The sequence below is a fragment of the Hippocampus zosterae genome, chromosome 1 (genome assembly GCF_025434085.1).
Source record: "Hippocampus zosterae strain Florida chromosome 1, ASM2543408v3, whole genome shotgun sequence".
NCBI lineage: Eukaryota > Metazoa > Chordata > Actinopteri > Syngnathiformes > Syngnathidae > Hippocampus > Hippocampus zosterae.
Genome location: NC_067451.1, coordinates 28281062 through 28308279, shown reverse-complemented (window position 1 = coordinate 28308279; position 27218 = coordinate 28281062). Strand labels below are relative to the sequence as shown.

At 41.4% G+C, this 27218-nt stretch overlaps 3 protein-coding genes across 7 annotated transcripts in view; all 3 read right to left on the bottom strand.

Moving 5' to 3' along the window:
* The window catches only part of n4bp3 (NEDD4 binding protein 3), a 28044-nt gene extending 20534 nt beyond the window's left edge, over positions 1–7510 (bottom strand). Inside the window, exon 1 of one of the 2 annotated variants that reach the window (XM_052074666.1) lies at positions 7353–7510. The gene's annotated coding sequence lies outside the window, so the exon portion shown is untranslated. Of the gene's footprint in view, positions 1–700; positions 1181–7352 lie in introns of those variants that run through there. The other variant, XM_052074658.1, reaches the window with a different exon arrangement.
* LOC127607134 (platelet-derived growth factor receptor-like protein) overlaps positions 1–15958 on the bottom strand; it is a 97791-nt gene extending 81833 nt beyond the window's left edge. Inside the window, exons 1-7 of one of the 2 annotated variants that reach the window (XM_052075259.1) lie at positions 15737–15958; positions 14236–14396; positions 14017–14159; positions 10960–11111; positions 10577–10870; positions 9646–9785; positions 8506–8607 (exon numbers count right to left, since the gene is read on the bottom strand). In XM_052075259.1, the coding sequence (XP_051931219.1) occupies positions 8506–8607; positions 9646–9785; positions 10577–10870; positions 10960–11111; positions 14017–14159; positions 14236–14396; positions 15737–15818 (1074 nt within the window). In that variant the 5' untranslated portion in view covers positions 15819–15958. Of the gene's footprint in view, positions 1–8255; positions 8608–9645; positions 9786–10576; positions 10871–10959; positions 11112–14016; positions 14160–14235; positions 14397–15736 lie in introns of those variants that run through there. The other variant, XM_052075249.1, reaches the window with a different exon arrangement.
* Positions 15959–16579: 621 nt separating this feature from the next.
* On the bottom strand, positions 16580–25717 carry LOC127606327 (cationic amino acid transporter 2-like). Of its 3 annotated transcripts, none has more exons than XM_052074592.1 (12): positions 25643–25693; positions 23797–24190; positions 23293–23448; positions 22370–22535; positions 22091–22227; positions 20487–20709; positions 20242–20378; positions 18477–18579; positions 18264–18397; positions 17989–18155; positions 17768–17910; positions 17225–17692 (listed from the first exon to the last, which is right to left on the bottom strand). In XM_052074592.1, the coding sequence occupies exons 2-12, from the start codon at positions 24164–24166 to the stop codon at positions 17557–17559; spliced, it is 1872 nt and encodes a 623-aa protein (XP_051930552.1). In that variant the 5' UTR covers positions 24167–24190; positions 25643–25693; the 3' UTR covers positions 17225–17556. The 3 variants fall into 3 exon arrangements, with proteins under 3 accessions (XP_051930561.1, XP_051930552.1, XP_051930542.1); XM_052074582.1 differs by having other exon boundaries at positions 17226–17692; positions 23797–24226; positions 25643–25717; XM_052074601.1 differs by lacking the exons at positions 17225–17692; positions 25643–25693 and adding an exon at positions 16580–17215 and having other exon boundaries at positions 17802–17910; positions 23797–24262.
* Positions 25718–27218: the final 1501 nt, after the last annotated feature.

The following is a 27218-nucleotide window of genomic DNA, read 5'->3' as shown; positions in this document are numbered from 1 at the left end:
AAGTCAACGTTTACCCATACCAATTCGGCTCGACGACACACAAGCGCTCTCTGTGGCTAATTAGACAAGTCGCACTGCGCTCATCTTATTGGTTTCCACAAGCAGGGTAAACTACATGCACAGTTCAAGCCTTAAATGAAATAGCAGAAATGACCGGCCCTACTGAACACTGAACAAAATAAAGGTCAACCTATCGAACGCAAGTTTGAACATTTTGGGGGGTACAAAAATACTTGAACTTATATACTTTAACTCACTAACGAGCTATAATTAGAATGAACTGTTCAGTCACGTTTCCATGTGGTGCCTAATTGTAATGAGAAATCATTCCATTCTAAATACTGTGTATTTAAATAGCTTAAATAGCGGATTTAAAAAATGTAGTATAGAATTTACTTTTCCAGGTCTATACAGTAAATCAACTTCAGTTAGAGCAGAATCAAATTTTACAAATAGAAAATACATCAACAATTTACATGGAATTCAGTCAACATCTTGTTTCTTATTTTGTTAAGTAAACAGAAAAAAATATAAGATGAATTATCAACGTACATTTCTATTAACTAGTCACGGTTAATTTCATGTCGGATCAGCTTGACTGGTTCGTCTTGAACCAAACAAACCTTAAAAGTATTGAGCAGAGGCTGCATTTCATCTGCACGTGCGGCAAGAGTGAAAAGCATGAAAGTAAACCACTTACCTGTTTGTCCAATTGAATCTGTGACTTATCCCATGTTCCGCTTCTCTTACTGATAACCAGGTCATAGGACTTCCTGTTTGTCAGAGTGATGCGAGGGAGGGAGCTCCCTGGTCCTAAACAATCACCTGTAGGAGGACTGCATGGTGCACAAACAGAGGCTAAGCTATTTTTTATACCGTGCTTTAGGGCCATGCAGTCAGATGGTTTACTAATTTAACACAGAGTTAACCTAAGATGGCTTTTGTAGGGTGTCTGGTACTTTCCAGCTCTCCACCTGCTCATCTTTTTGTGTACTGCGCGCTCACTTAAAGAGGCTCATGTGGTCGGACTCGTTCCGCCTGTTCTCCCACAGACAGAAGGCCTGCGTGTGGATCCGTTTTGGAGGAGGACAGTCCAGAGCCAGCATTGACACACACTGCCTCGTCAGAAAAAAATACACCGACGCAACCCGCATGTTTGCTATGGAATGAAGGCTCCGACTTGGGCTGAAAGACACAAGAGTGAATAGAAGAAGCGGTGAGCCGAGCTTGGGACAATAGTCAGATTGTTAGATGGGCTACCGGACGGGTTCGGCGCCATATCAGGTTACATGAATCAAATCAGAGGGAAGAAAAGAGAGAACACTGTTCTATAAATCTACAGAGAAGTTACTTCTGTATTTCCTTCACTTTGCCTTGGAGTGGCTCGGCAGAGCTCAATGGTATACTTAAAGAAGACGGGTGGGCATGCAGGGTTCTTATTTAATAAAGGACCAAGCCAAGACTGGCAGGCGAGTAAAGACATTCCCGGGCTTGATTGAGCTGCTGTATATAGCCTTACAGATAAAAAAAAGAAAGCAAGCAAATACTTCATTAAAGGACCCCTGCAATGACAGGCTGAAACCCTATCATTACCTCTGAACCCCACAGACTCATACGGTCTTGCTCACAGAGATTATCATCGATCGGGCTTGTTTACGACCTGAGACAAGAATGTTTACAGAGATCCAGAGATGGAGAGACTAAAGACGGGGCTATGTTGGAGCCTGCTTAGAGATTCTGTACCTGTTGGACATGTCACAAAATGAGAGGATAGTCTGGAACAGACTCATTTCCTCTGTCTAAGATCCCCTGGACAATAACATTACAGGAAGCAGTTCGGCTGGCTGGCATTTGAGAAACAACATTAGCCTTGGTCAGACACCCACTGGAGCTCAGCCGATATGTCACAGTCCACAATCACAGTAAGATAAAACGTAACTAAGGTCAAACTGATATACGTAAAACAGTAATGTGATTTAAAATGAGGATAATGTGACTATATTTGAATACACTGATAGCCTACACTCTGCTGACTTTAGTATATGCAGTGTGGATTCAGCTCTAATGGATTGTACATTACAAAAAGTAAAAATATGAAGCAATATTTTCATGGCCGTCTTAAATTTTGCAGGGTGGAGAATTCGTGAGAAGGAGGGCTGCGCCGCTGTGGGTCACGACTGACTTGAATCATGGTCAATCAAAGCAGTTCTTTTCATTCCCTTTTAAATGTGTCACGTTTGATGTTGCCAGTTCATATTTTGACATCCTGAAAATCGGATTTTGACGAAGATCCTGAACAAGGCCTTAGTCTTGACATGGTGAAACCCCAAATGCACAGTGAAGTGAGCACTTGGAGAACAGGGCTGCAAGTGTAACATGGGTAGAATTGTTTTTCTTTTGGTGTTTTGGTAGATGGCAGCAGAGAGTAAGGGCTGTTTGCGCTGTTGTGGGAGTTAACGCAACCAACTTGTCCTCGGCTGGATGATGTAAAGTTAACCAGGTTGATTATAGATCACCGTTGTCAAGTCGGCACTTGGAGAACACCTTCCACCGTGGTCGTTCTCCTCTGTTTGTTACAGGCGCAAAGATGGGGCAATAGATTTATTTTCACAGGTAATTTTACTCATGTACTGCTGTCAGGTCAAATTGGCAGGAACAAAACAAACAAAAATAACAACACATATTTTTTGGAGAAGGTTGAAAAGTGTACCCTTTAAATCAGGGGTGCCCAAACTTTTTGGATCGAAGATCTACTTTTCAATCAACTAACCTCCCGGGACCTACCCTTACACCCGCACACACACACGCATGCACGCACGCCATGATGAGAAACAGCCCGAAACGGAGGCATGCGACGCACTTTTGCAGCCTGTTAACTATCGTAGCTCACACGTACCGTTTTAAAGTGCTTCCCTGGGCCCTCCTAGATTCCTATTCTTTGCTCCTGCCCTCAGTGAATTGTACACGAAGCAAACTCTGAATGAGAATAATAACGATCAAAGATAGAGCGCAACAGTTCTGATCACAAGCTGCAATTGCAGACTGCTGACAGCTAACAACTTTCGGCGTCATCACGCGCCACCGTAAATTCAAGATTGACCTGCTTTATTTTATTTTTTCAATATTTTGGGGGGTGAAAATGAGACTTATAAGATTGTGCAGTGTACATTAACACAAAAAATATATTACTAACATGTACAAAGACACACAAATGGTTGTTTGTTTTTTTCTCCTCGACACTCCTCGGATCTACTTGGGACCTGTCTTAGATCTACCGGTAGATCAGGATCGACCTAATGGGCACCCCTGCTTTAAATGAATGAATGCTTACCGGTGCATTGTGTCATTTATGAAAACCAATGGTGACACCCGAACTAAAGCTGACCTCAACTATCAAAGTACATGCTGCGGGTTGGAGATAAACCCCTCATGAAACCAGCTGAGCGTTACATTCAGTGCAATTCACAGTGTTTGGCTAAATGTGTCACATTTGTCTTGGTTGTATTTTTCTACAAACAATATGCTGCGTGATCACTATTGAGGCACGTGTGTGCAGGTGCACCTCTAATGGTAGATAAAGCACATCAAACAACCGTGACTTACTTTGGTTAATAACACAATATATACTAAGACAATAGTGCCTGGGTGAGGAGCTGTCAGAGTTTGAGCAATGAGCCGTTTTCGTTGAAATTGGTGACATTTGGGGACAAAGGGCACAGTGAGGGGTCTGTCCGCCCTCTGGCGCTTGCAGACTCCTCCCCTCCCCCCACCCTGAAGGCCCCTCCCTCAACACTTTTGTTTTATTGTTTCATTTGCTCTGTCTTATCTCATTATATCTGCTTCATCCTCCACCTTGAGAGTTTTGGATTGACGGGAATTAACATTTGGGTCAGATCAGTATGCCAAGCCCACACTTGAACTCTCACACAGTGCAGTCTGTGTTCAAGACCCTGACAGATGATGTTAAAATCAACAAAAGATTGAATGAACAGATACGAAGCCTAATGAGTGAAACTTCCATCGATTGTGTGATATGTTATCCTTCACATGATGCAAAAATGTGCTGCCGATTATGCTGAGTTTCACTTACCTGAATAGTCAAAGTTTCTCTAAATCTTAATTCAGTGGGTTGTCCAGTCTTTCCTCCAAGCAAGAAACTAGCGCGAGTGTCAACATCCTTCTTTAGCTCTCAAGAACCACCTGCTATTTGGGGATAATGATTAACTTAGGTGTGTTCTGCAACAAATAACTCAAGTTTCATAGACCTTCATCTAAAAAATAAAATAAAATAAGTAAAGATGAATTCATCCGTCACTACTAAAACTAACTATACCTGAACATCCGGAATGGGTTAAAGCGACAGATCCGATGGTGCATAAAGCCGCTGTGCCTTACTTTAGTTCTACCAGCAGATAGTCTGAAAAGGATAAGTGTAGCCAAGGAGTGAAAAGCTCTACATTCAGAGAGACAATGAGATGAGGATAACCTCAGGATTAGGGACTACCATTGAGAAAAAGAGTTGAAAGGAGCGGAAAAGCCAAGTGGAGAAAGAAATGGGAGGTGGGGACTGCACTCGGGTAAGAAGGACTGATTAGTCTTTTTGATTTGCTGACTGGCTTGAAGGGGGAACTTCTGTGACTCAACACAGTGCCAATGAACCATCTGCTGGATTTCAAGTATGCATGTATGGTCTGACATACACATGCGTACTACTTGGCAATTAGAGGAAAAACCTCAAATCATATTGTGACAATACACGGCAACAGGTTTAAATAGCCCCCCGCCCCATATGAGATTTGTTTGTGAAACAAATGGTCGGCATTTGGCCGGACAGTGTTACATCAGCTGCTGGTGTTTAAAACGGCAACACATGTGCACGCCGCAAACACACACACACACACGAGCCCTTGGGATGTTGAACGGCTGAATGAAGATGGTCGCATCAGTTGTCTTGCACAAAAAGGTTGCCCGAATGGGCAAAAGTATTGCAAAATACTGAGCTGGTTTCCTAACCCATTTGCTGAGACGCCATGGTCTTTTGAGCAGATGGGGTTACTTTTACTCAGGGTTGGGTTAATAGTCTTGACCCAGCAGATTGTGTCGAAGTTTGGATTGGGGCAGGTTGGTTGCCATTTTGGAGTTTTAATCTATCATTCGTAGAAACGTCGGGTTCTTATGTCAGGAAGGTTATCTGGTGTAAAAACCATGCCAAACATCATGCAGGTGACTTGTTGTGGCGACCACTGATAGGTAAAAAAAAGGCTTCTTCTTCTTCTTCGAAAATGTTGGGAAAATGTGTATTATTTTTAACCACAACTACAATGATAAACTGGTGACCCATTTCTTGGTAGTTTTAACTCATCAGTACGGATAGCTTTTACCCTCTATTGGGTTACATTTTTGACCGAACACACTCAGTCAAATCATCAACCCAATGCACTAAAATAACCCAGCGATATGTAAGCTGTTTCACCCTGTCTGGGTTACATTTAACCCAGCAGTTTAAAGAGTTCATGTTAAATGTGTATAAAGTAATGTCACAAGCCGCTTCAATAGGTAAACTTGAAAATTATAAGAATGTATACTACAAAAGCAGTGTCAAATACTCTGCCTTTACAAAGATAATTATGCAGTTTTCTTGCTTACTTTATTAAGCTTTAGGAAAGGGGCATAAATATACAGTTTATGCATTGAGTACATCATTAAAATTATTAGGGATGCGCAAGACCACTTTTTTTTCAGTCTGACACCAGGATGTGTTTTCACTCTTAAGTACTCACTGATACTGAGTACCAATACCACGAATAATTTTGATACACAATCATTCAATTAACACAGTGACACGCAATTGATAACAAAGATCGTTCTGTCATTCTTTTTGGCACACATGATGATTTTCAAAAGTGTCAAACAGCTACAGTGCAGTGCCACTTCCTGGTAAGGGGGAATTACTCCATATCAGATGGTTTTTTGTGGTTTGTTTTTTTAATGCCTGAAGGTAGCTGGTATTGGCAGCCATCGCGAAACTTGAAACTGTTACCTGGTTTCAATATCTGCCCCTCCCTAAAAACTATATTCGGTGTGCATGTGTATAGATAGATAGATAGATAGATAGATAGATAGATAGATAGATAGATAGATAGATAGATAGATAGATAGATAGATAGATAGATAGATAGATAGATAGATAGATAGATAGATAGATAGATAGATAGATAGATAGATAGATAGATAGATAGATAGATAACAGCCACTGCAGTCATTTCACATATTGTTGCTACTGCACTAAAGCACAGCAAGACTGCAAATCTCCCCCATTGTGACACCCAAACATGCAGTAAAAGTACTGATAACCCAAGCTCGAATATACCACACACCCTGTAAAACAGCATCCTTTTGTGCCTCTATTGTCGAACTGATCCTTCATTTGCGTCAGCAATCACACACATAGCCACCTTGCTCAAAAGACCCTTCCTGCTATGTTCCAAGAGCCCTCGCGGTCAGAGGTCACCTGTGGCCTCGGGTTTCCACGACGACAGCCTAGCAGTCCCCAACATTGAGTTACCCCCCCCCACCCTCCACCTCTCACACACACACACAAACACATACGCGCACACACAAACACACACATTTTCTGTCATCAAACTCCAGACCATCAAAAGAAATTCTAGCGTGTGTGTGTGTGTGTGTGTGTGTGTGTGTGTGTGTGTGTGTGTGTGTGTGTGAGACAGAGAGAGAGAGAGACAAGCAATATAGTATAGCAACGTCATGGTGATTAGTAATGGTATCAGTTTTACTTGTTAATTATAATTTTGTAGGTTTTAATTTCCCACAATGCTTATAATTAATACAGAATAAGCAACATTTATCAAATAACTCAAAGGCTCAATCCAAACATGTACAGCTACCCACAGCAAACATTTCACAACACGCTACACAAATGATTCCCAACCACTGGAGCAACTTACTCAATGGTACTTGCTCAGAGAAATATTAAGTACTTTTGTGGCAAATCTGTCTATACATAGTAACAGACAAAAATGTAATTAAATGAATTAAATTTCTCCACCAAGCATAATTATTTTGAGTAGGCAGATTTTTGACTGGTGGCGTGCAATGAGTTTTTATCCGCAGTAAAATATGTGCCTTGGTAATTGGAAAACACTCCAGTCCACAACGATGAAAACTACCGTCGCCCAGTGGTCGATACTCTGGATGAAGTTTGCGACTAACTTTGACAGTGAAGTTCCTCCATCATCCTGCTCAGTGCTCAGTGCACGCAGGCACACCTTCAATTGCGATTCGAACCTAAGAGCGTATAAAACGAGGAAGAAATCAGTTTTGCCACTCACCATATCCCGCATGCAGGACATGTCTTCTTCAGCGTGGATGTCTCCCTGTAGATGAAACCATTCAAACAAGAGGATAGTTTCCCAATGTCAGCGCGAAAAAGCCTGCTCAGCGCTTGCACAAACACACACTGGCATGAAGAAACGTTTCCCTCTCAAAGGTTTGGCTGGGAGAAAGTTGCTCGGGCACGTTGTGTGGTAAAAGTGGAGGGAGCGACATCTTGTGGCCACAATTGTAATTACGTCAGGCGTGGATGATTTTTGCTGAAATGGATCATCCGACCATGTATGTGGTCTTAATTTGTCTAAATATTTTCAGATAGAAAATTTAGAAAAAAAGGAACGCACAATGTATGTGGTCTTAATTTGTCTAAATATTTTCAGATAGAAAATTTAGAAAAAAAGGAACGCACAATGCAGTTATATTTGAGACTCTAAAGTATTTTGATTTTAAGGTTGTGTCTGCATATAACACAACAGTGAAGATCAAATAACGTTAAGAAAATCCAAACCTGTTGGCTCACGGTTTAGCCCCCTGAAAATGAAGGCCCTCTGCATAAAACCACTGTGATTCATCAATGATAAATGCCTGACTTTCAATCCGAATTTCGATCAAACCTTAAATACTTGTGGTTTTAACTCTACGCATACCTAATATGTTTTGTATTTTCCAGTGTTTAAAACATGTACGCATAAGATATTAAATTATTCTGTTTTGGTGAAATTATTCATCCCCTGGACTAAATGAATGTTTAATTGTTGAATTGTTTCTGGCAGGAAACTGTTCATTTTTCATTATTACATATATAAAGCACTTTATTGATCTCACAACAAAACAGTCATGGAGGAATCATACAAAAGTCAAAAGAAGTAAAAAAAAAAAAGAAAGAAAATAGCCACATACAGTATGTCTAAAAAGAAGTTTAATAGATCAACTGGGATGCACAATATTAAATGTTACATGTATTCACATTATTTTTCTGCTGGTTTTATGTCCTTATCGGAATTTTCCACAAAAGTGAAACATGCTGGGTGTCAAATGAAAGGCGCTTCATGGTTTTGGAGGTTTAGCTTTGGGAAGCACTTTGACTGTGGTGGACACGGATTTGGACCCTTGGAGATTCTCACCAGTGCAAGTGTATGCTCCTTGGTCCACGTCCCTCACCTCGTCCACCAAGAGAATGGACTGAATCTGCTGACCAGCTGCGCTCCCACCAACTGAATTGATACTCTCGAGTGTATACAGAGGCCTCCCGATCTGCTCCCAGTACAGATAAAATGAAACAACAGAACGAAAGAAGTTAGAAGTCATAGAGTGAATATGAGTCAAACTCTTATTTGAAGCTAACTTTGTCATGATTTGCTGAAGTTTATTGCCAAACTAAACATAAAACAATGATAATTAGAATTAATTATTGAGTAATGAAAACAACCACAAAGCTTTGCTTCGGATGAGTCTGTTTAGCTTTATGCTAACAAACAATGCACAACGTCATAGACGGGCTACTGAACTGGATCGGTGTTTATTTCTTGACATTTGATTATACCATTACAATATGTTTTTATATCGTAAAGTATTAGAGAGTGCTATTTTTCTCATTAAAAAACACATTCCAAAGTTTATTGTTTTTTCTTTTGGGAGGCTTCAACAAATTGATAGAATTTCAACTCATTTCAATAGATAACTTTACACATACAATAACATCTATATATATATTGCGCGTCGTCCCGCACGCGGTCTGTCCTTCCGTCTGTCCCTTTTCAAAACGTACCTACTTCACCGCGCCGCTGCGCGCCGCCACTGCGCGCCGCCACTGCGCCGCTCAGGCAGTGGCTCACTACGATCGCGCGGGCATCTTAGCGAAAAAATGTTGTCTACCCACAAGCATTGCAATGAAATTGTTAGTTATTTAGTAGAGCTAAACATCTCTTTATTTTCGCGATAAGCAATGAAGATGAACAAAAAGTTGAACCAAGCAACAACACTTTTGTGGGCCAAAGGCCCACCTTACCAGCCTTCCGCAGGAACTAGCTGATGAGCCGCCCAGAGGGCGGCGAACCAGCTAGTACAATATATACAGGTATATCACTCCATCCATCCATAATCAGAACCGATTTATCCTCACGAGGGTCACGGCGGTGCTGAAGCCTAACCCAGCTGACTTCAGGCAGTAAGCCAGCCATATACAGTATATACTTTATATATGTGAGCAGCACACCTCTCCACTATGTACTGCTGCCACAATTATCTGAGTGTAACCAATTTAATGATCATAGAGTGTTTATGATATGTGACCTGCTGTCCCGGGTACTCCCATGTGATCTCTACTGCCACATTCCTCTCTCCCATCACAGTGCAGCTGACACGTAGATTGTCACCAGCAGTCAAAGAGGTCGAACTGGCCTGGATGACTGGTGCGGGGGGAGCCATGGGGTCTAAAAATGTTGAAAGATGGCATTTTTGAATGAGTTAATATACACAAATACACATTTCAACTACAGTACACACAACAGAGGGACAAAATAGCTTTTAAAAGCCAACAGAAGTGGACGACAACATGCTATTTTTCCATTTTAATGTGAAGGACAGACAAGCCATGTTGGGATTCTTGTGTACCCACAATGAGTCATTGGCCAGGAAAAACATCAGCTGTGATTCTGTCCAATTACGTGATTGCAGTATTGTGCAGGGATATGGTGGTCTTTTTAAATGCATGGGGTTTTTTTTCCAGACACGATGAAGGACCACTGAAAAACTTACAAACCTTAATCAGCGGGTCACTATTCTGGGGAGAATGACAGAAGAATTTGTGTAACCTATTTGAAATAAATTCTGTAAACACATCTTTGTAGATGAGAAATGGGTTTCAAGAAGTTCATTTAAGTATTAGATTATTTTCGTATGTATAAAGACAGACAGAAAGTGTCTCGAACCTTTTTGGTCGTTTGCTTTTTAGAATTCTTGATTTGACATAAATCCACTGGCTCTAAAGTTGTATAATTTTTAACTTTCATTTTGCTTTTATTTAGAGTAAAAAGAGAAAAAAGAAGTCTTAGTCGCAGTTGTGGGCATGGCCCTCAAACATTGTTTAGGTAGTGCCCCCAAAACTGATATTTGCAACATGAAATTAGTTCGGCTGGTCTCGGTTGAGTAGTTCTTCTTTCCTCCTTCATTACACACCAGTCCTTTAAATAGCAGATGAATTGTTAAGTCAGAAGGCACTCACAGTTGACATAGATGAGCATGTACTTCGTGGAGCTCTGCCTTAGGCCGCCCAGGTTGGCCACACAGTACAAAGCACCTGCATGATAAGGTCGCGGTCGATGAATGGTGAAACCTTTCTTCACGTTGAAAGAGATCTCCGTCCCATCCACTGCCACCTCCACTGGCGGGAACTCGCGGTGCAGCGTTACATTGGCTGCGGGTGATGTCACCTGGCAGGGAAGGCGGGTAGGCCAGTTGGATCTCAGCTGGATTACCTGATAGTAGTCAGACGATGGGACAAACAGCTCCTGCGGGTCTGTCACAAAACACGTCAACATCGAGTCACTATCATGATGGTAGTGAAATGAAAGACTTTAATGTTGGAGTGTTGGCTTTTCACCATACCAGGAAAGAAAGCAAAGACTTTGATAGCTTTGTCGTAGTTCTTTCTGCAATCTGTAGCCTCACAGAACATGGGGTAGCATGTGTACTCCCCTGTGTCTGCACCAGTAGTGTTGATGAGTGTCAGAACACCGTAGTGTTCATGCTGAACAATCCTGCGGAGGTGAAAGAGAAAATACAGTAGAAAGCCATTCTCTTCCAACTTGTAACCGATCCTATCGCCAAGGTTATCATTCATTCATTCATTTTTCCGAACCGCTCCATCCTCGTCCTCTGTCCTCCTCTCTGTCCCCCCTGCTCGCCTGATCACCATGGGAAACAGAGCCTTCAATCGCTCCGCTCCCCAGGTCTGGAACACACGCCCCGCTGACCTTTGTAATACAGACTCTTTAACACATTTCAAATCCAGCCTAATAACACATCTGTTTAGACAAGCCTTCACTCGGACCATAAATCCATTATTTTTATTTTGTTTTATTTTTTCTTAATTTATTTCATGTTGTTTTTAACATTGTATTTGTGATTTTAACTGCCTGTTGTAAGGTGTCCTTGAATTCCTCGAAAGGCGCCCACAAATAAAATGTATTATTATATATATTCATTCATTCATTCATTCATCTTCCGAGCCGCTTGATCCTCACTAGGGTCGCGGTGGGTGCTGGAGCCCATCCCAGCTGTCTTCGGGCAGTAGGCGGGGGACACCCTGAATCGGTTGCCAGCCAATCGCAGGGCACACAGAAACGAACAACCATTCGCACTCACACTCACACCTAGGGACAATTTTAGAGTGTTCAATCAGCCTGCCACGCATGTTTTTGGAATGTGGGAGGAAACCGGAGCACCCGGAGAAAACCCACGCAGGCCCGGGGAGAACATGCAAACTCCACACAGGGAGGCCGGAGCTGGATTCGAACCCGGTACCTCTGCACTGTGAAGCCGACGTGCTAACCACTGGACTACCGGGCCTCCCTATTATATATATATATATATATATATATATATATATATATATATATATATATATATATATATATATATATATATATATATATATATATATATATATATATATATACAGTATATATATATATATATATATATATATATATATATATATATATATATATATATATATATATATATATATATATATATATATATATATATATATATATATATATATATATATATATATATATATATACATATATATATGAGCGGCTGGATAGCTCAGTTGGTAAGGCATCGGTTTGGTGTACAGGAGATGGTGATTTGAATCCCGCTTGGGCACATAACACCGTCCAGGCCACGGCCAAATACCTCCAGCGAGTGAGGCAAGTCCTAAGAAGCCAGCTCAATGGCAAGAATAAGACCCGGGCAATAAACAGCTATGCCCTGCCAGTGATCAGATACCCTGCAGGAATAATAAGGTGGCCAAAGGAAGAGATTCAGACCACGGACGTTAAGACCCGAAAGCTCCTAACCATGCATGGAGGGTTCCATCCCAAATCCAGCACCCTGAGACTGTACGCAAGCCGAAAGGAAGGAGGCCAGGGACTAGTGAGTGTGAGAGCCACTGTCCAGGACGAAACATCCAAGCTCCATGAATACATCAAGGAGAAGGCTCCTACGGATGACGTACTCAGAGAATGTCTCAGACAATGGGGAACAGAAGATGAGGCGCTGGAAGAGGGACCATCATGGGAGGACAAGCCCCTACACGGCATGTACCACCGGACCATAACTGAAGTGGCCGATCTCAAGAAGTCCTATCAGTGGCTAGAGAGGGCTGGCCTGAAGGACAGCACAGAGGCACTCATCCTGGCTGCTCAGGAGCAGGCCCTGAGCACCAGAGCCATCGAGGCCTAGATATACCACACCAGCCAAGACCCAAGGTGTAGGTTGTGCAAAGAGGCACCTGAGACGATCTAACACATAACTGCAGGGTGTAAGGTGCTGGCAGGGAAAGCCTATATGGAACGCCATAACCAGGTGGCTGGCATAGTCTACCGAAACATCTGTGCGGAGTATGGACTGGACACCCCATGGTCAAAATGGGAAACACCTCCGAAGGTGGTGGAGAATGACAGAGCGAAGATCCTGTGGGACTTCCAGATCCAGACTGACAAGATGGTAATGGCGAACCAACCAGATATCGTGATCATAGATAAAGGGCAGAGGAAAGCCGTTGTAGTGGATGTAGCGGTCCCAAGTGATGGAAACATCAGGAAGAAGGAACATGAGAAACTCGAGAAATACCAAGGGCTCAGAGAAAGGAAGGTAAAGGTGACAGTCGTGCCTGTGGTGGTCGGAGCACTCGGGGCAGTGACCCCCAAACTAGATGAGTGGTTGCAACAGATCCCAGGAACAACATCGGACATCTCAGTCCAGAAATGTGCAGTGCTGGGAACAGCAAGGATACTGCGCAGAACCCTCAAGCTTCCTGGCCTCTGGTAGAGGACCCGAGCTGAATGAGGGACGGACACCACCCGACGAAGACGAGGATCACTTAAATTTATAAATGAGCCAATAGGGGTGATTTTAAATGTAATTATTTTGGTATTACAAATTGGTATTGTAATTATATTAATATTTAACCATATTAAGGAAGGTTGTTGGGGATTTGTAGTTTATTTTAATTAACTTTAGTTCATAATACTTGTGAACCTTGTTTATATCTTGAATTGATCACTGATTCTTATATAAACAAAAGTAAAACTAATCCGAAAAGTAATAAAAACTCAACTAAAATGAATCATTAAGAAAAATAACAAACAAACATTAACAAACCCATTCTAAAAACTAATTAGAGCGAACTGAATTCAAAAGAAACAAGTACAAGTCCAATAAAATCGAACTGCAATGAAAAATCCAATTCTATTGTAACACAGCGCACCAGACACCAGTGGAAAAATTGCCTGTTCCACTCCCACTGCCATGTCGTTTCCTGTCTGATTTGCTGTCCAACTCACCCTTTTCGCAGCAAAACCGATCCAGCATATAAAAAGACATGTATTTGTCTGCAAGGTACCTTCCAGGCTTATCAAGCGGGAGGCCTACCTGAGCCTGCCTTCATCCTCCTCCTCCAGGTACGATGGCAGGGCCCACTGCACAGGTTTCCCCCTGCACCTCAACTCCAGAGTGTCTCCAGCGTGCACGCTTATTGTGTCTCCCACCTTCATGAACTTACCTCTGTTTATCACCTTTGGGGTGTCATATAAAAACCAGAGTGGGTCACTTGGAAAGAGTACAGGGTCACGTCTAAAGAAGGAGTTCTACCTGTATGAGTAAGTTCTGAGCCTGCATTGGTGCTTTAACCTTTGGTTTAGGTTTTACAGGCAAGGGCCCTTTCTTTACTGCTTTGGCCTGTTTCGGCTTTCCAGTTTTGGCCTCCTTCCCTCGACTCCTCCTCTGCTCTTGAGCATCTTTATGACAATAAACTAGATAGCAATCAGAACATATCATAAAACTTCCCATCGTCAAATGTATCTTAACATTTCCGACGTCAGTAATGTGTGCCATCAAAGAAGAGGGAATGAGGCAATCATCGTTTGACCTTTTCCCAGAACATTTTGACGTAGTAAAGCAGTACCGGTACATATAACAAAGGGAACATTCCGTAAGCAGGAGTACAATATGCAAAATATACAAGCCCAATTTCATTGATATTTTATGAGTCATGTGGTAATGCATGGCCACCGAGGAACATTTTGGTGAGGATTTGGATCAAGGTGTACGGTACATGTCGAGGTGAAGTTTACCCGAACTGTCAACCGCACAGAATCATAATGGTGCCAGCCATCTGTTCATCATGCTCAGTGAAGCAGCAAGTAACAAACAGACAGCCAGTCAAATACAGATACTGAGCTGTTTATATTTACAGTAAGCCCTCATTCGCGGGGGTTATGTTCCAAAAAGAACTTGTGATAAGTGAAATCCGTGAAGTAGTCATGTTTTTTTTCTGATACTGTATTACTGTACTGTATCTTATATAATACAATACTGCATTGAATGAAAACAAAGATTACTTGAAAAAAAATTTCAGGCCCAAGCATAAAAAAAGACATCAATATAAGCCATTTCTTACAAACAACGGACAGTTTTTAGAAATACTCTACAGAATGTTTCATCGACATTGTGAGTTTTGTCATGGAGGGCAAGCTGTACAGCAATGAGCTGCGGAAACGAGTGATATTAGTCTAAAGCAGGTGTCACCAACATTTTTGAGGGTGAGAGCAACTTCATGTGTACCGATTGTGTGAAGGGCTACCAAATTGATACACGTCTGAAATAACATATTTGTCCAAAATACCTTCAATAATATGAGGATGTGTTATTTTTAATACTTGATGATTTAAATTGTCAGACTTTGATCGTGTTTCGAAATGTCTCACAGTACTGCCAATGTTTGCATTTTTAAATCATAATTTCTACTAGCAAATCACAATGTCCAGGCACTGGCGGGCTACTCAAGTGGTCTTCACGGGCTACCTGGTGCCCGCGGGCACCATGTTGGTGACCACTGGTCTAAAGTCTCTTAGCCAATCAGGATGCATAACACAATGCAGTGTTAAAAAAACCCCATAAAAAACAGAATGAAAAAAGGTGGGAAAAGAGCAAAGCTGTGAAAGATGTTTTAGGCAGGGTTCAATGTACGGTATATCATTTTTCTGAACATGAACAGTTTGTCCTCGGTGGTCACTGTAGCATAACAACATCTAATGGTGGCCTGCGGCCCCCACATAGAAGTGTGCGTCGACAGAACTGATGACTCACTTACCTAACTCGGAGATTATGATACAAATAAAAAGAGCACTCAGCACCAGTCTCCACTTCGACCCAAGCAAGTTCACCAAAGTCATGATGCGGGATTACCAAAGACGGCCGTTTGTTAGTTCACACAGTTCGGTGCATGCAAGTCAAAAGAAGTACGGAGAAGAATGAGGGAAGTCACGGGAGAAGGTGGGCAGAACTCGCAAAGTGAGTGGTCAGCTGCTTTCTAGAATCACACAAATTCCGCCCTCTGTCAGTAGCATTTGCACCCCAAATTCCTGCCGACTGGCTCAATGGGGGCTTTCAAGCTTGTCTGGACCAATGAGGGCGCAAAAGCGGAGGCCTCTCCATGTGGAATCGCAGAGGCTGTTTGCTTAGCCGCCGGAGTGGAAGTCTGTGAGCGGCATGAAACAACAACCTTGTCCAGATGAGACTTGTGGAAAGGTTATTCAAAGCAGTTGGTGTGCTGCGAAAGTAATGCCTGCTGATGTTAACTTGTTTTTGTGCTTTGTACTTGCGATGTGACGAACAACCAAAAATACGCCAATTCTTGATTTTGATTTTTTTCACAGAAAAATATAGTTACATACATGACGTGGTTGTAAATCAATCTCAGGGAAAATATACGAGGGGCAGACAACCACTGCGTGCATTTTGGTTGTCAACATCCTGCGCTAACCAAGTAAAGCTAGGTGAATCGTTAAGTTTTTTGTGAGCATGCCATACTGTAAGTAATCGGATTTGAAAGGTCTTATTGTTAGGCAGTAAATCCGAGTGTGGGTGGGGTAAATTCTACCCTACTAAGTTTTATTTCTAATGAACCACAGGAAAACAAAAGCACTTTGGCAAATATCTTGAAAACATTAGTTCTCTTCAATTAAAATATACATTTACAATTCATCATTAGAAAACATGTACAGTCTATATTTACACATAGATACAAGAAACATGCTGAAATGTCGGCCGTCACGTGATAAAAACAATAATTCTGCCCAAAAAAATGAATATCTCTAAATCACAATCACAATTTCAGCCAAAATTGAAAAGTACAAATATTAGCAGCTGATTTTTTTTTTATACTGACATTTTCTGCAGTGTAAAACGCAGCTGGGTCCAGAAATGACTTTTGCAATAAATCGGCAATACGTGTCAGTATGATTCGTAAGAGAGACATTGAAGAACATGAAGCGGAACGGATGAAAGCTTGAACTGCATGAATGTGTGCTAAAGTCATTGTGAACCACAAATGCTTGACACTGTAGCAAGGAACACCAGAGGTGCTGATAGTTAATCACGTTTACAAAACAGTGGGTCACAGTAACAACTCTATTCATCTCTCCCGATCCCACTAGTGCTCACAATTTGCACTCTTTAAGGATGTCTTTGTCTGTTTTTTCACTGATGGTTTCGACGGCTGAAAGGTTAGTTTTGTGATGCTGGCTCTGAACGCTGTGATGCAGCCCGTAGCCAAAATAGATGAGCAGGCCTGCAAAGAAATAATATTACAGTTCACCGACTTAGATGATTACATGAAGCGCAACATTTAAATTCAAACGCAATCCATTCTGACGCCGCTTGATTTGAAATGTTAGCGGAATGGATTTGGTTTCAGGTTCAAATTGCCATCATGAAACGTTTATGAACTGAAAATGTCACGTTCCAAGTGACATTTTAACATTCATAAGTAACTTTCACGGTGTTAACCACCATAAAATAAATGATCGTGAAAATTAAGTAAAATGAATCAGACATTGAATATTTTGTTTTCACGCTTGTCATTCGCCATTATGTTTTCGCTTAAAGGTTTTTTAGGATCAGCTAGGCATTCTACATAACTAACATAAAAAACACACATAATGCATAATTCTGATCTGTTGTCTTGATGGTTATTTTGGTTGACCTCTGAGGCATGTTTTTTTTCCCTCCATATTTTGTCACATTTGACTTCACTGGTTCCACTGTACTTCAGAATCAGAATCAGAATCATCTTTATTGGCCAAGTATGTAGCACACACAATGAATTTGTCTCCAGTATAACGTACGAAACGTTCCCATCAGATGTGTGGCCTCACCTACTGCCATCCAGATGGCATAGCGTAGCCACGTGGCACCTTCTAGCTGGAACATGAGGTAGACATTTATAAGTGCACTCACAATGGGCAGTGCAGGGAGTAAGGGCACCTATGGAGCACACAAACAGCCATGTCTGTTGAGATTGTGTGCTCAGTTCCTCATATTCATATTGTAAAATGCACCCACCATGAAGGAGGCTTTCTTGGCATTCTGTGGGTGCATCCAGATGAGGAAAACGGCTAGTAGCAGTATAATGGAGATGATGCAGACGAGCACCACACTCCATGCCTCCATGTTGTGTAGTGCATCAATAGCCAGGCTCAGAGTGATGCACAGAGCAGTCACACATGCGACTGTACGCAGTCATGACAAGAAACAATTTACAGCATAACAATGCAATGATCAGGCAGCGTTGACAGCGGAGCACGTGTACAAGACAGAAAAGAAAAGTGTGTCCTTACCAGAGACTAAAATCAGAATTGTGACTCTTTTTGAAGTGTCTGAATTCGGAGATGATGGCGGCTTCAGGAAGCCGAATTTGGTGTTGGATTCTATGATTTGTAGTCCTCCATCTTCAGATGGAGTCACCTGATACCTTAAATGACAACACATATGCAACATGAAAGGATGTAGTTCAAAGCATTTGAGCTGTGAATGAATATATTATATGTCACCTCAGTATTAGGATGCATATCGCCACAAGTGAGTAGGCAAAGAGCGTCCCAATAGACATCATCTCCACTAAGGCGTCCAGGTCAAACAGCAGAGCCATGAAGGCTGAAAATGGAAGAAAAACATTATTTTGCGTCAATACAACTCAGCACAGACAGTACATATGCAGATGTGACTGAATTGGAGTTGGTGTGATAGTGGCCCATCAGATTCAGCAGCTGGCGCTTTGTTTTGTTCTTCCTTTCGGATATCCATCTTATTCATCCATTTTCTAAACCGCTAAACCTCACAAGGGTCCTGGATGCGTGCTGGAGCCTACCCCAGCTCTCTTGCGGCTCTAGGCCCGCGGGGTACACCCTGAGCTGGTTGCCAAACAATCGCAGGGCGCACATAGACAAACAACCGTTTGTGCTCACAATCAAAACTGGGGACAACTTAGAGTGCCTAAGCAACCTGCCATGTATGTTTTTGGAATGTGGGAAGAAACTGGAGTGACGAGAGAAAACCAACACAGGCACGGGGAGAAAATGCAAACCCCACACAGGAAGGCCGGAGTCTGAATTGAACCCTGCAGACGTGCTTACTAGTTGACCGCGGTGCAGCCCCCTTAAACACATGATCACCCAAGGTCATCCCTGTTTGATTCCCCCTGGGATCTCCCCCAAGACTATCCCACTGTGGTCAGAGTATAAGGGCTAACATCCAGGCAAAGATGTGATGTCCCAAAAAGGGAGACTACTGGTAAAATTAGGGAGCACCAAAATCTCTGGGAATCTTAAGACACATAGAATTAACACAGGAGAGTGAGTCAATTGCAAAGTTCCTCCTAATGCTTATTGTGTTGTTTCAGGAAGAAGTTCCTTTGCGTTTCTGTCTTATAGTGCACCAGCTGTGAAAGGTCAGTGCCAGCAAGGCCATCTCTGCTGTTCTAAACATTGTCACAAGCACTGACCTACACTGACAACCTAAATTCCCTTTTTTTAAAAGAAATTGCATTAGTTTCTTCCAAACATTTATCCTCTTCATTTTGTCACATTCACCGATTCCACTACGGCGGTGTAAAAGTCAGATGATTATTATTTTTTTGCATCAAATTAAATTTCCACCCTCTATGTGCTATCATGTCAATCTAATCTTCCCAGGGCTTTCAGAATCACTACTGTTGGCCATTGGAATTCAGACTATATTAGCACTGGGACTTTTTAGGCAATCAAATTTTGTCTTTGCGGGGCTATGAGCGCAACATTTTTTCCTCCACTGATTGGCCAATTAGAGCCAAAAACATCTGTAGTGATCTACACAAACCGATGAATTTAATACTCGGCATCTAATCCGTATCAGTTTGATATACTGTATTCTATTTCGTGGTAAATGTTTTCGTCATGTTATTAGATAAAAATAGATTCTCAACTGCTCCAGATGATGTTGCATGCAGCATTTTTGTTCTTTTTGTGTTTTTGTCAAGGAAATAATACAAAAGAATCATAAAGTTTCCATAATTGTCATGTGATAGTCATGTATTAAGATGTGCCATGAAGTCCGCACTAAAGCCCCAGGAACCGAATGCACAGCCCGCCACTGATCTGTATTTTGTCTACTCAATATGTCATAAAGGAGTTTTATTGTCAGTGTCAATTATTAGGGTCAGGTAGTGTCAACAGGGAAGGCCCCTCAGACAGGAAGAGTCAGTAATGTGGGGTGTCTGCTACCCCACCATTTTTTCAGCATTGCGATCCCAACTCCTCCATACAAATCATTACGCCTTACCTGCCACAGTTCCAGATGATATGGTAGCTACAGCAGGACTACCCCGGGAGGTGACTTTGGTCAGCGGTTGAAAAAGAAGGCCGTCCCTTGCCATGGCAAACATCACCCTGGGCATAGGGAACATGGACCCCAACAGGCTGCGCAGACCAATAAAAACATGCTCAGACATGATCACCTTCACAGGGCGTTGTTATCATCCGTGCCAATCAAACATTTAAATTTGAAATCAAATGTTATGCTTGTACCTGGTGGACAGGGCACACAATGACCCCACAGCCACAACGTATTTGGCGGGACCCCAGCCGATGAATTGAAAGGCCACGGGCAGGGGGCTTTTTTTGCTGAGCATGTAGTAAGGCATCATCAGTGTAAGTGCAGCAGAAACAGCAAAGTAGGCCAGGAAGCAGATCAGTAGAGAGGCCACAATCCCCACTGGAATGGACTTTTGAGGGTTCTTCACCTCCTCACCTAACAACAACACACATACAGTAGGTCATCATAATGTTCCTTGAGTACCTAACATTCATAGCTGCAGTATAGTATAGTATAGTATAGTATAGTATAGTATAGTATAGTATAGTATAGTATAGTATAGTATAGTATAATTTGAAGAACAAATCATATCATTGCCTCGTGTTTTAAATATGATAATAGATAGCACTTTTGAATGTTTTAAACAAAGCATTAGAAAATAAGAATAAAACTCATAAAAACTAAAAGACACACTCTAAAAATTAAATATAATTAACAGCATTTGAAAAATAAAAGTATAAATGAAATAAAAACTAACCAGAATGAAAAACCCCAAACCATCATAATCCTGCTCTGCACTCTCGTCATAACTGGAGAACAAACAAGAGTCTGGGAACTATATATGTTTGACTTTTCCAAAAATGTGTCGGCTCAACCATACAGCATCAGCAGAAATGTTAGGGCAGCATAATAAACTTGCTCAACAATCTTCTAGATTATTAAGTAGAGCGGGTAATAAGAGGTTGATACGGCCACGATAGTGACTTTTTAATTTAAACACTATTATTTATTTATTTAGATGTTCATTTGTGTACCACAAGGTTCATCTTTAGGTCCTCTTATATTTTCAATTTTCATCAATGACCTCCCAAAAACTTTCAGATTCATCAATACGCTGATGACATAATAATATACTTTTTGAGTTCGGACATTCAACAAACTCAACATTCATCACAATCTGATTTCAATCAGGTTCAACAGTGATTCTCTAATAAGCTTCTTTAAAAAAAGAAGAAACCACAAGTCATGTTGCTTTGCACGTGACCAGATGCAAAGCAAGTGGATGATTTCAAATATTTAGGCCTTTGGCTAAATCCCCAACCAATCTTTCAAAACTCATATGAATTCATTGTCAACTTATATATTTAGTCGTTTAAAGTCACTTATCACTCTTTTGAATGTTTTCACTTCCGAGGAACATAATTGTGAAACAATCGTTGCTGCATATTATATACTGTATATAAAGAATAACACTTCATCTTCGCTACGCTTTGTACAATAGTCTTTGTATATTTGTTTTGAGGTGTCTGCAAATGACTCAACACTGTGCAATTTATGAGTTCTTGAAGTGCCGAGCTCCCATGGCCAGAAGCAAATTCCATTGGTTAAAGACTGAAATCTATTGATTTGAATGTTCCTCCATATTTGAGGCTTAAAACAATCAACAAACAAAAAGGTAGAGGAAGACCAGGTTGTTCATTTCTTGTGTAAATGTTTGCTATATCGATGCATAAAAGTGATTGATATCGATTTAATAAACCATGTTTGATGGATGGAACATATTTTTATTTAAATGCGCAAAACGCGATGTTCTCACCTGTTGTTGCGATACAGTCAAAGCCCACAAAGGCGTAGAAGCATGTTGCTGCCCCAGCCAGAGTTCCACTAAAGCCGTAGGGGAAAAAGCCGCCGACCCCGAAGTCGCTTGTGAGATTGGCAGTCGTGCTCAAATTACTGCACAAAAGAGAGGACGTTATCTCATCTACAGGTTGAATGAACTGTAATCTGAAGGGCGATAATGCCATATCTGTCAATGAGAGGATGCAGTATGCACCCAAACACAGATAACATTCTAGCTGTAACTGTTTGACTTTACTTGGCTTGTGCTGTGGCGTTGAGCAAATAGTCCTCACTGATTTGCCAGTTAGCAATGTCTCCTTTGATGAAGCCTGAAATGGCGACAAAGACCAGAACCAGGATGTTGACCCCTGTGAAGACCTTGTTGATTGAGGTTGACTCTTTCACCCCAAAGGAGAGCAAGCCTTCACGGGGAACACAATAACAGGAGGTTGTGTTAGATTTGACACATCTAAGTCTGAGGTACACCGTAAAAATGCCCGTGAAATTTGAAATGAAACATGTCAACACGTAACAGAAAAAAAATATAAATACAGTGTTTAATTTACTATGGTGTTTTTGTAATTTACTTAACTACTCACAAATGTACATTTTAAAGGATAAATTTGTTTTCAAAATTCAAATATCTCTAGAATGAACCAATAAACTGTAATCTTTCAAATTTAAATAGCAAAAGCAAAGCAACACAGTCAAAATGTCCAAATGACTGTGATAAAATCACATTAATAATCACAACATCAACAATCAGGGTTTCATGAAATAAACTACTTCAATTTTCCCAAATACAGCATTGGGTTGTCTTTTCTGACCACAAATTCTTTAGCAATTGCTATCTTTTTCTCTTGATTCTTTGACGTGCCCCCTATGTTAGCTCTTAGCTAGCAAATCAGTGCATGAGACAAAAAGAACATAACAGAATGATAAAAGCAAACAAGCGACAAAGAAACAGGCATTATCTTGGAAGTTATATTATGAATGTGTTGGTCAAGTTTGGCATGTGTGCATTTTATGGCATTAATTTTTGGTACTGTAACATTTTCAGACTACAAACTATACGGGCATCGCGTCAATATTTAACATGTTGCCATATTTCTAGCAGAAATGTTCTGGCCAAGTTATTTTGTTTTTTGTTTGTTTTACTGTGTAGTAAGGCAAAATTACCGGATAGAAGCATAATAAGGAAAGCAGCAAAGACATCTGGATAGGGTGCCAACCCTGGAAGGCCCATGGCTGCATTTTCTTGCAAATATTTGGACATGACGCCTCCGATGAGGTCATCAAAGGTCCCACTCCATGCAAGCGCAACACTGGACGTACCTGAGCAGAAAATGAGAGGAAAAATGCAATAAACCGAGTCAACATATAACTGCAGTCATAAAGTCCGAAAATATGCATGTTGATATTTCCTGGCATCCGCTAAACTTTAGACTTTGGAGGTTTATGGTCCTATTTACATGGCAGTAAGACAAGATTATACATATGTGAATCATTAGAATCTGCTTCTACAGCAGGTGTAAGGTCACATGATGCATCATGCGGATGGTTAATCGTTTATCTTTTGTCTCTCCAAGTATGTTAAATAAGCTGAAGAAAATAGACCATCAATCAACCATGCTTTTCCCATTAAGATCACACTGCTGTTGATAAAAGCTGCATTCAGTTTACCAATGACATAAGAGAGAAGCAGATTCCACCCGGTGATAAAAGCCAGCAGCTCCCCGACTGTCACATAGCTGTAAAGGTACGCCGAGCCTGTCTTAGGAACTCTGGAACCAAACTCCGCATAGCACAATCCGGCGAAGATGGATGCCAGGGCAGCGATGAAGAAAGCGATGATGATGCTGGGCCCGGCCGACTCTCTGGCCACTTCTCCGGAGAGGACGTAGACGCCGGCTCCGAGGGTGCTGCCCACACCGAGCGCCACTAGATCCAAAGTGGTCAGGCATCGGTTAAAGGTGGACTTCTCCCCATCGGGCTCCACAGGTTTTGTCCGTGACAGGCTCCTGAAGAACGACTTCAGCCCGGTGTGCGCCATGCTCAGGCTTTGGATGGAGCGATGCTGGAATTGGAGACGAAGACACAGGTGGAAGTGTGGCTGGATGTCATGGAAGAATGGGAGGGAATGGGGGAAGAAGCAGAAGACAGGTAATAGGAGTAGGAAGGGCGGGTCATTCAACGTGTCAATGAATAATTGTCAGGGCAGCCCTCAAGTTGGACTCACACTCTTAACAATATGCCTAAATATCAAGCGAATACTATTCCTGGAGCATGACAAATAACGTTAGCTATTTGAAATTAGTCACTTGAGCCACGTACAGTAATTCCCTTCATCATTTTGAATGATTTAAAAAGTATTGCATTCGGATTGTCCAGAACTAATGAACTTGCATCAAATGTATTTATTTACCGGTATTAGGATATTGCCCTTCAAGACTAAATTGATAAAGACAGGACAGGCTTATTAAAACTACTGTAAATCAATTTCAATTCCTCGTTCTACGAATAGTTCACTCACAAACCCACACTAACCAAGTGTTTACAATCGCCATCTTTAATTCACCTTAATACAATTATTACTTTATGATGCCCAGTGTTTGGTTATAACATTGCCGCTCGCATAAAAACATCCACACCCTGTACTGAATCACTTGCAACTACCTTTTATGATTGTATTGAGTCAACAAATATTATATTATATAATATAATATTATATTGATACCTCCCAACAATACAGTATATTTTCACCTCACCACAGCAGGATCATGTCAGAAGATAACCTCGGTTTGATTCAAGGTAACATGAATAATCACAGCTATAAACAAATAAAGACATTCAATGTGTATAGGCTAGTGGTGAAAGGTGTTGAACATGGAGTAGTGAATGTGCAGCATTATTCCAAACGTAAAATAGTCACTGCTGTGATTTGACAGATTTTTTTATCATCATGTAAACGCAATTGTCAATCATCCATTCCAAAAATGAAGTCATTAAAAACAGCGGAATTAACACTGACTATCAGCTCGGCTGAGGAGGATGTTTTTGCTCGAAGGTGTGACGTATCAAGTCGTGACCCTGAGAGTTAATGAAACACAGGAGGACAAAGTAGTCACGGTGGAGGCTGCACACGTTCTCTATAAAAGGTAGCTCTACCCTCCTCATCCACTCCCAGAGTTATTTCAACTCCCCCCTAATCCCTCCTGGCATCCGCCTCAGCAGGCTTGAGGCGAACAGGGCCAGCCCGTGTGGACCTTTCAGTCTATCTTTGACCAAACATAACACTTGGCCTTGCTATCTGCTCAGCTATCTTTTCCACACTAGAGATAACAGGATTATTAACAACAACAACTGCACATGTGAGGTGCAGCTTTGTCAACACGATTATATCATATTAAGATTAAGATTCCCTGTGTTATCTGGATCATATTCACAAATGTAAGTACGATCAGATTTAATTCATCACCAGATGAGATTTTAATTCCATAGACATACTGTACATGTTCTTGAACCATACCTTGTGTGCTGTCCCACGAGGAGTGGCCGGCCAGTGGCAGCAAGCAGTATCAGTGCTACTGGCTTGGATGAAGGGAATGTGATTTTTACTGCAATATATACAAGAGTGGCCCGCCAGACCCTCCCACTCAATGGAATTACTCACAAAGTAGCCTTTCTTGCTCCCTTCCTTGGGTCATAATGTGCTCATTATTGCAAAGACACAGCTGTGAATGTAAGCCAGATATCCCAGTGAGAATTTCAAAATTTATTTTGTGCCGAATTATATTGTTTGACCCATTTTGAATATTTGCAATGTAATTCGGCAATGCTTTCACATTCTCCAGACTGACTGGATTTAAAATGAACTCGGTGGCGTAATTAATTCATTATTGGTGACATACCAAATTGCAGTTGTTTTTCTACTGTCATTGTATGTATTCCTGAAGGAACAATCACGATAAGTGCAATGCACAATTGAAGCACAAGAGGTCAGTATTATAAGCACCTTAGTGGGCCAATACTTGAGCGCCTCCTCTATTCATTGAAAAGCTTCAACGAGTGTTTTGAGCAGGAGTATTAATTAAGGGCATACCTGCCAACCCATACGGTTTAGCCATAGTTCATACCGATTTTGTGGTGAATCTTACGTATATGGCTGTATCGCACAAATCATATGGATTCTGAAAATGTCCGTTTTTTTTCAAGAAACAGCTACTAGCAATTCCTATATGCAACTTTATTTAAAAAAGTAGAGCTGTCAGTTTAGCGCGTTTTTATTGGCATTAATTTAAATGAATTTTAATGGGATTAAATTTTTTCTCGCGAGATTAACGCGGCACATGTCACAAGCGGATGTTACGTTGCTCTATAAACATACCAGAAACAAAACAACAAGAGCGCTGCAGAAGTCCACGCCCATGTCTGTTTTGACAGCCACGGCAGCGCGAGACACCGAAAAGGGATACTTAGAGTTTATTAATGGAAAGTTTACTTTTAAATAGTTGCCATATTGCTCCACTGACAAGACCAAAGTTATCTGTTCTTCTCTCTCTCTCTCTGTATCATACAGGTATACGTACGATGTATGCCACTGACGCGATTGTTACTTGTTTGGAACCATTTTGTGTGGAAGGTTACAGTGGTCTGTGTCCATATAAATAGAGCGGGTGGAGCTTCTCGGTGTTTGTCTGACAGCGACAGGGCGCTACGGTGGTAGCGACCTAGCGAAAGTAAAACGTCTCCAGTGTTGTCATCGAACCAAGTGTAGTCATTCGAAATGAGGTCTACACAAAACCGTAGAGAGAAGGACCAACACAATCAACATAGCCTGACTGTGTTAGGGGGAGTGAACCAGCCTTCCAGAATGGTTTGCCCCTGCAGCACGGGGGAAGTGCGTGTGCTTGTTTGTACGGCCGGCAGTTTCGAATACAGCGGCACATAATGAACACTGGTGTCCGGTGTCTCGTTATTCTTCAACAAACATACAGAAACAGACTGCTGTGTTGAAAGCAAACTTGAGAAAAATGATGGTTCACTTGTTCTGGCAATGCCAGTATACCAACACATTTTGGAAAGTTGTATCCAGATTTATCATT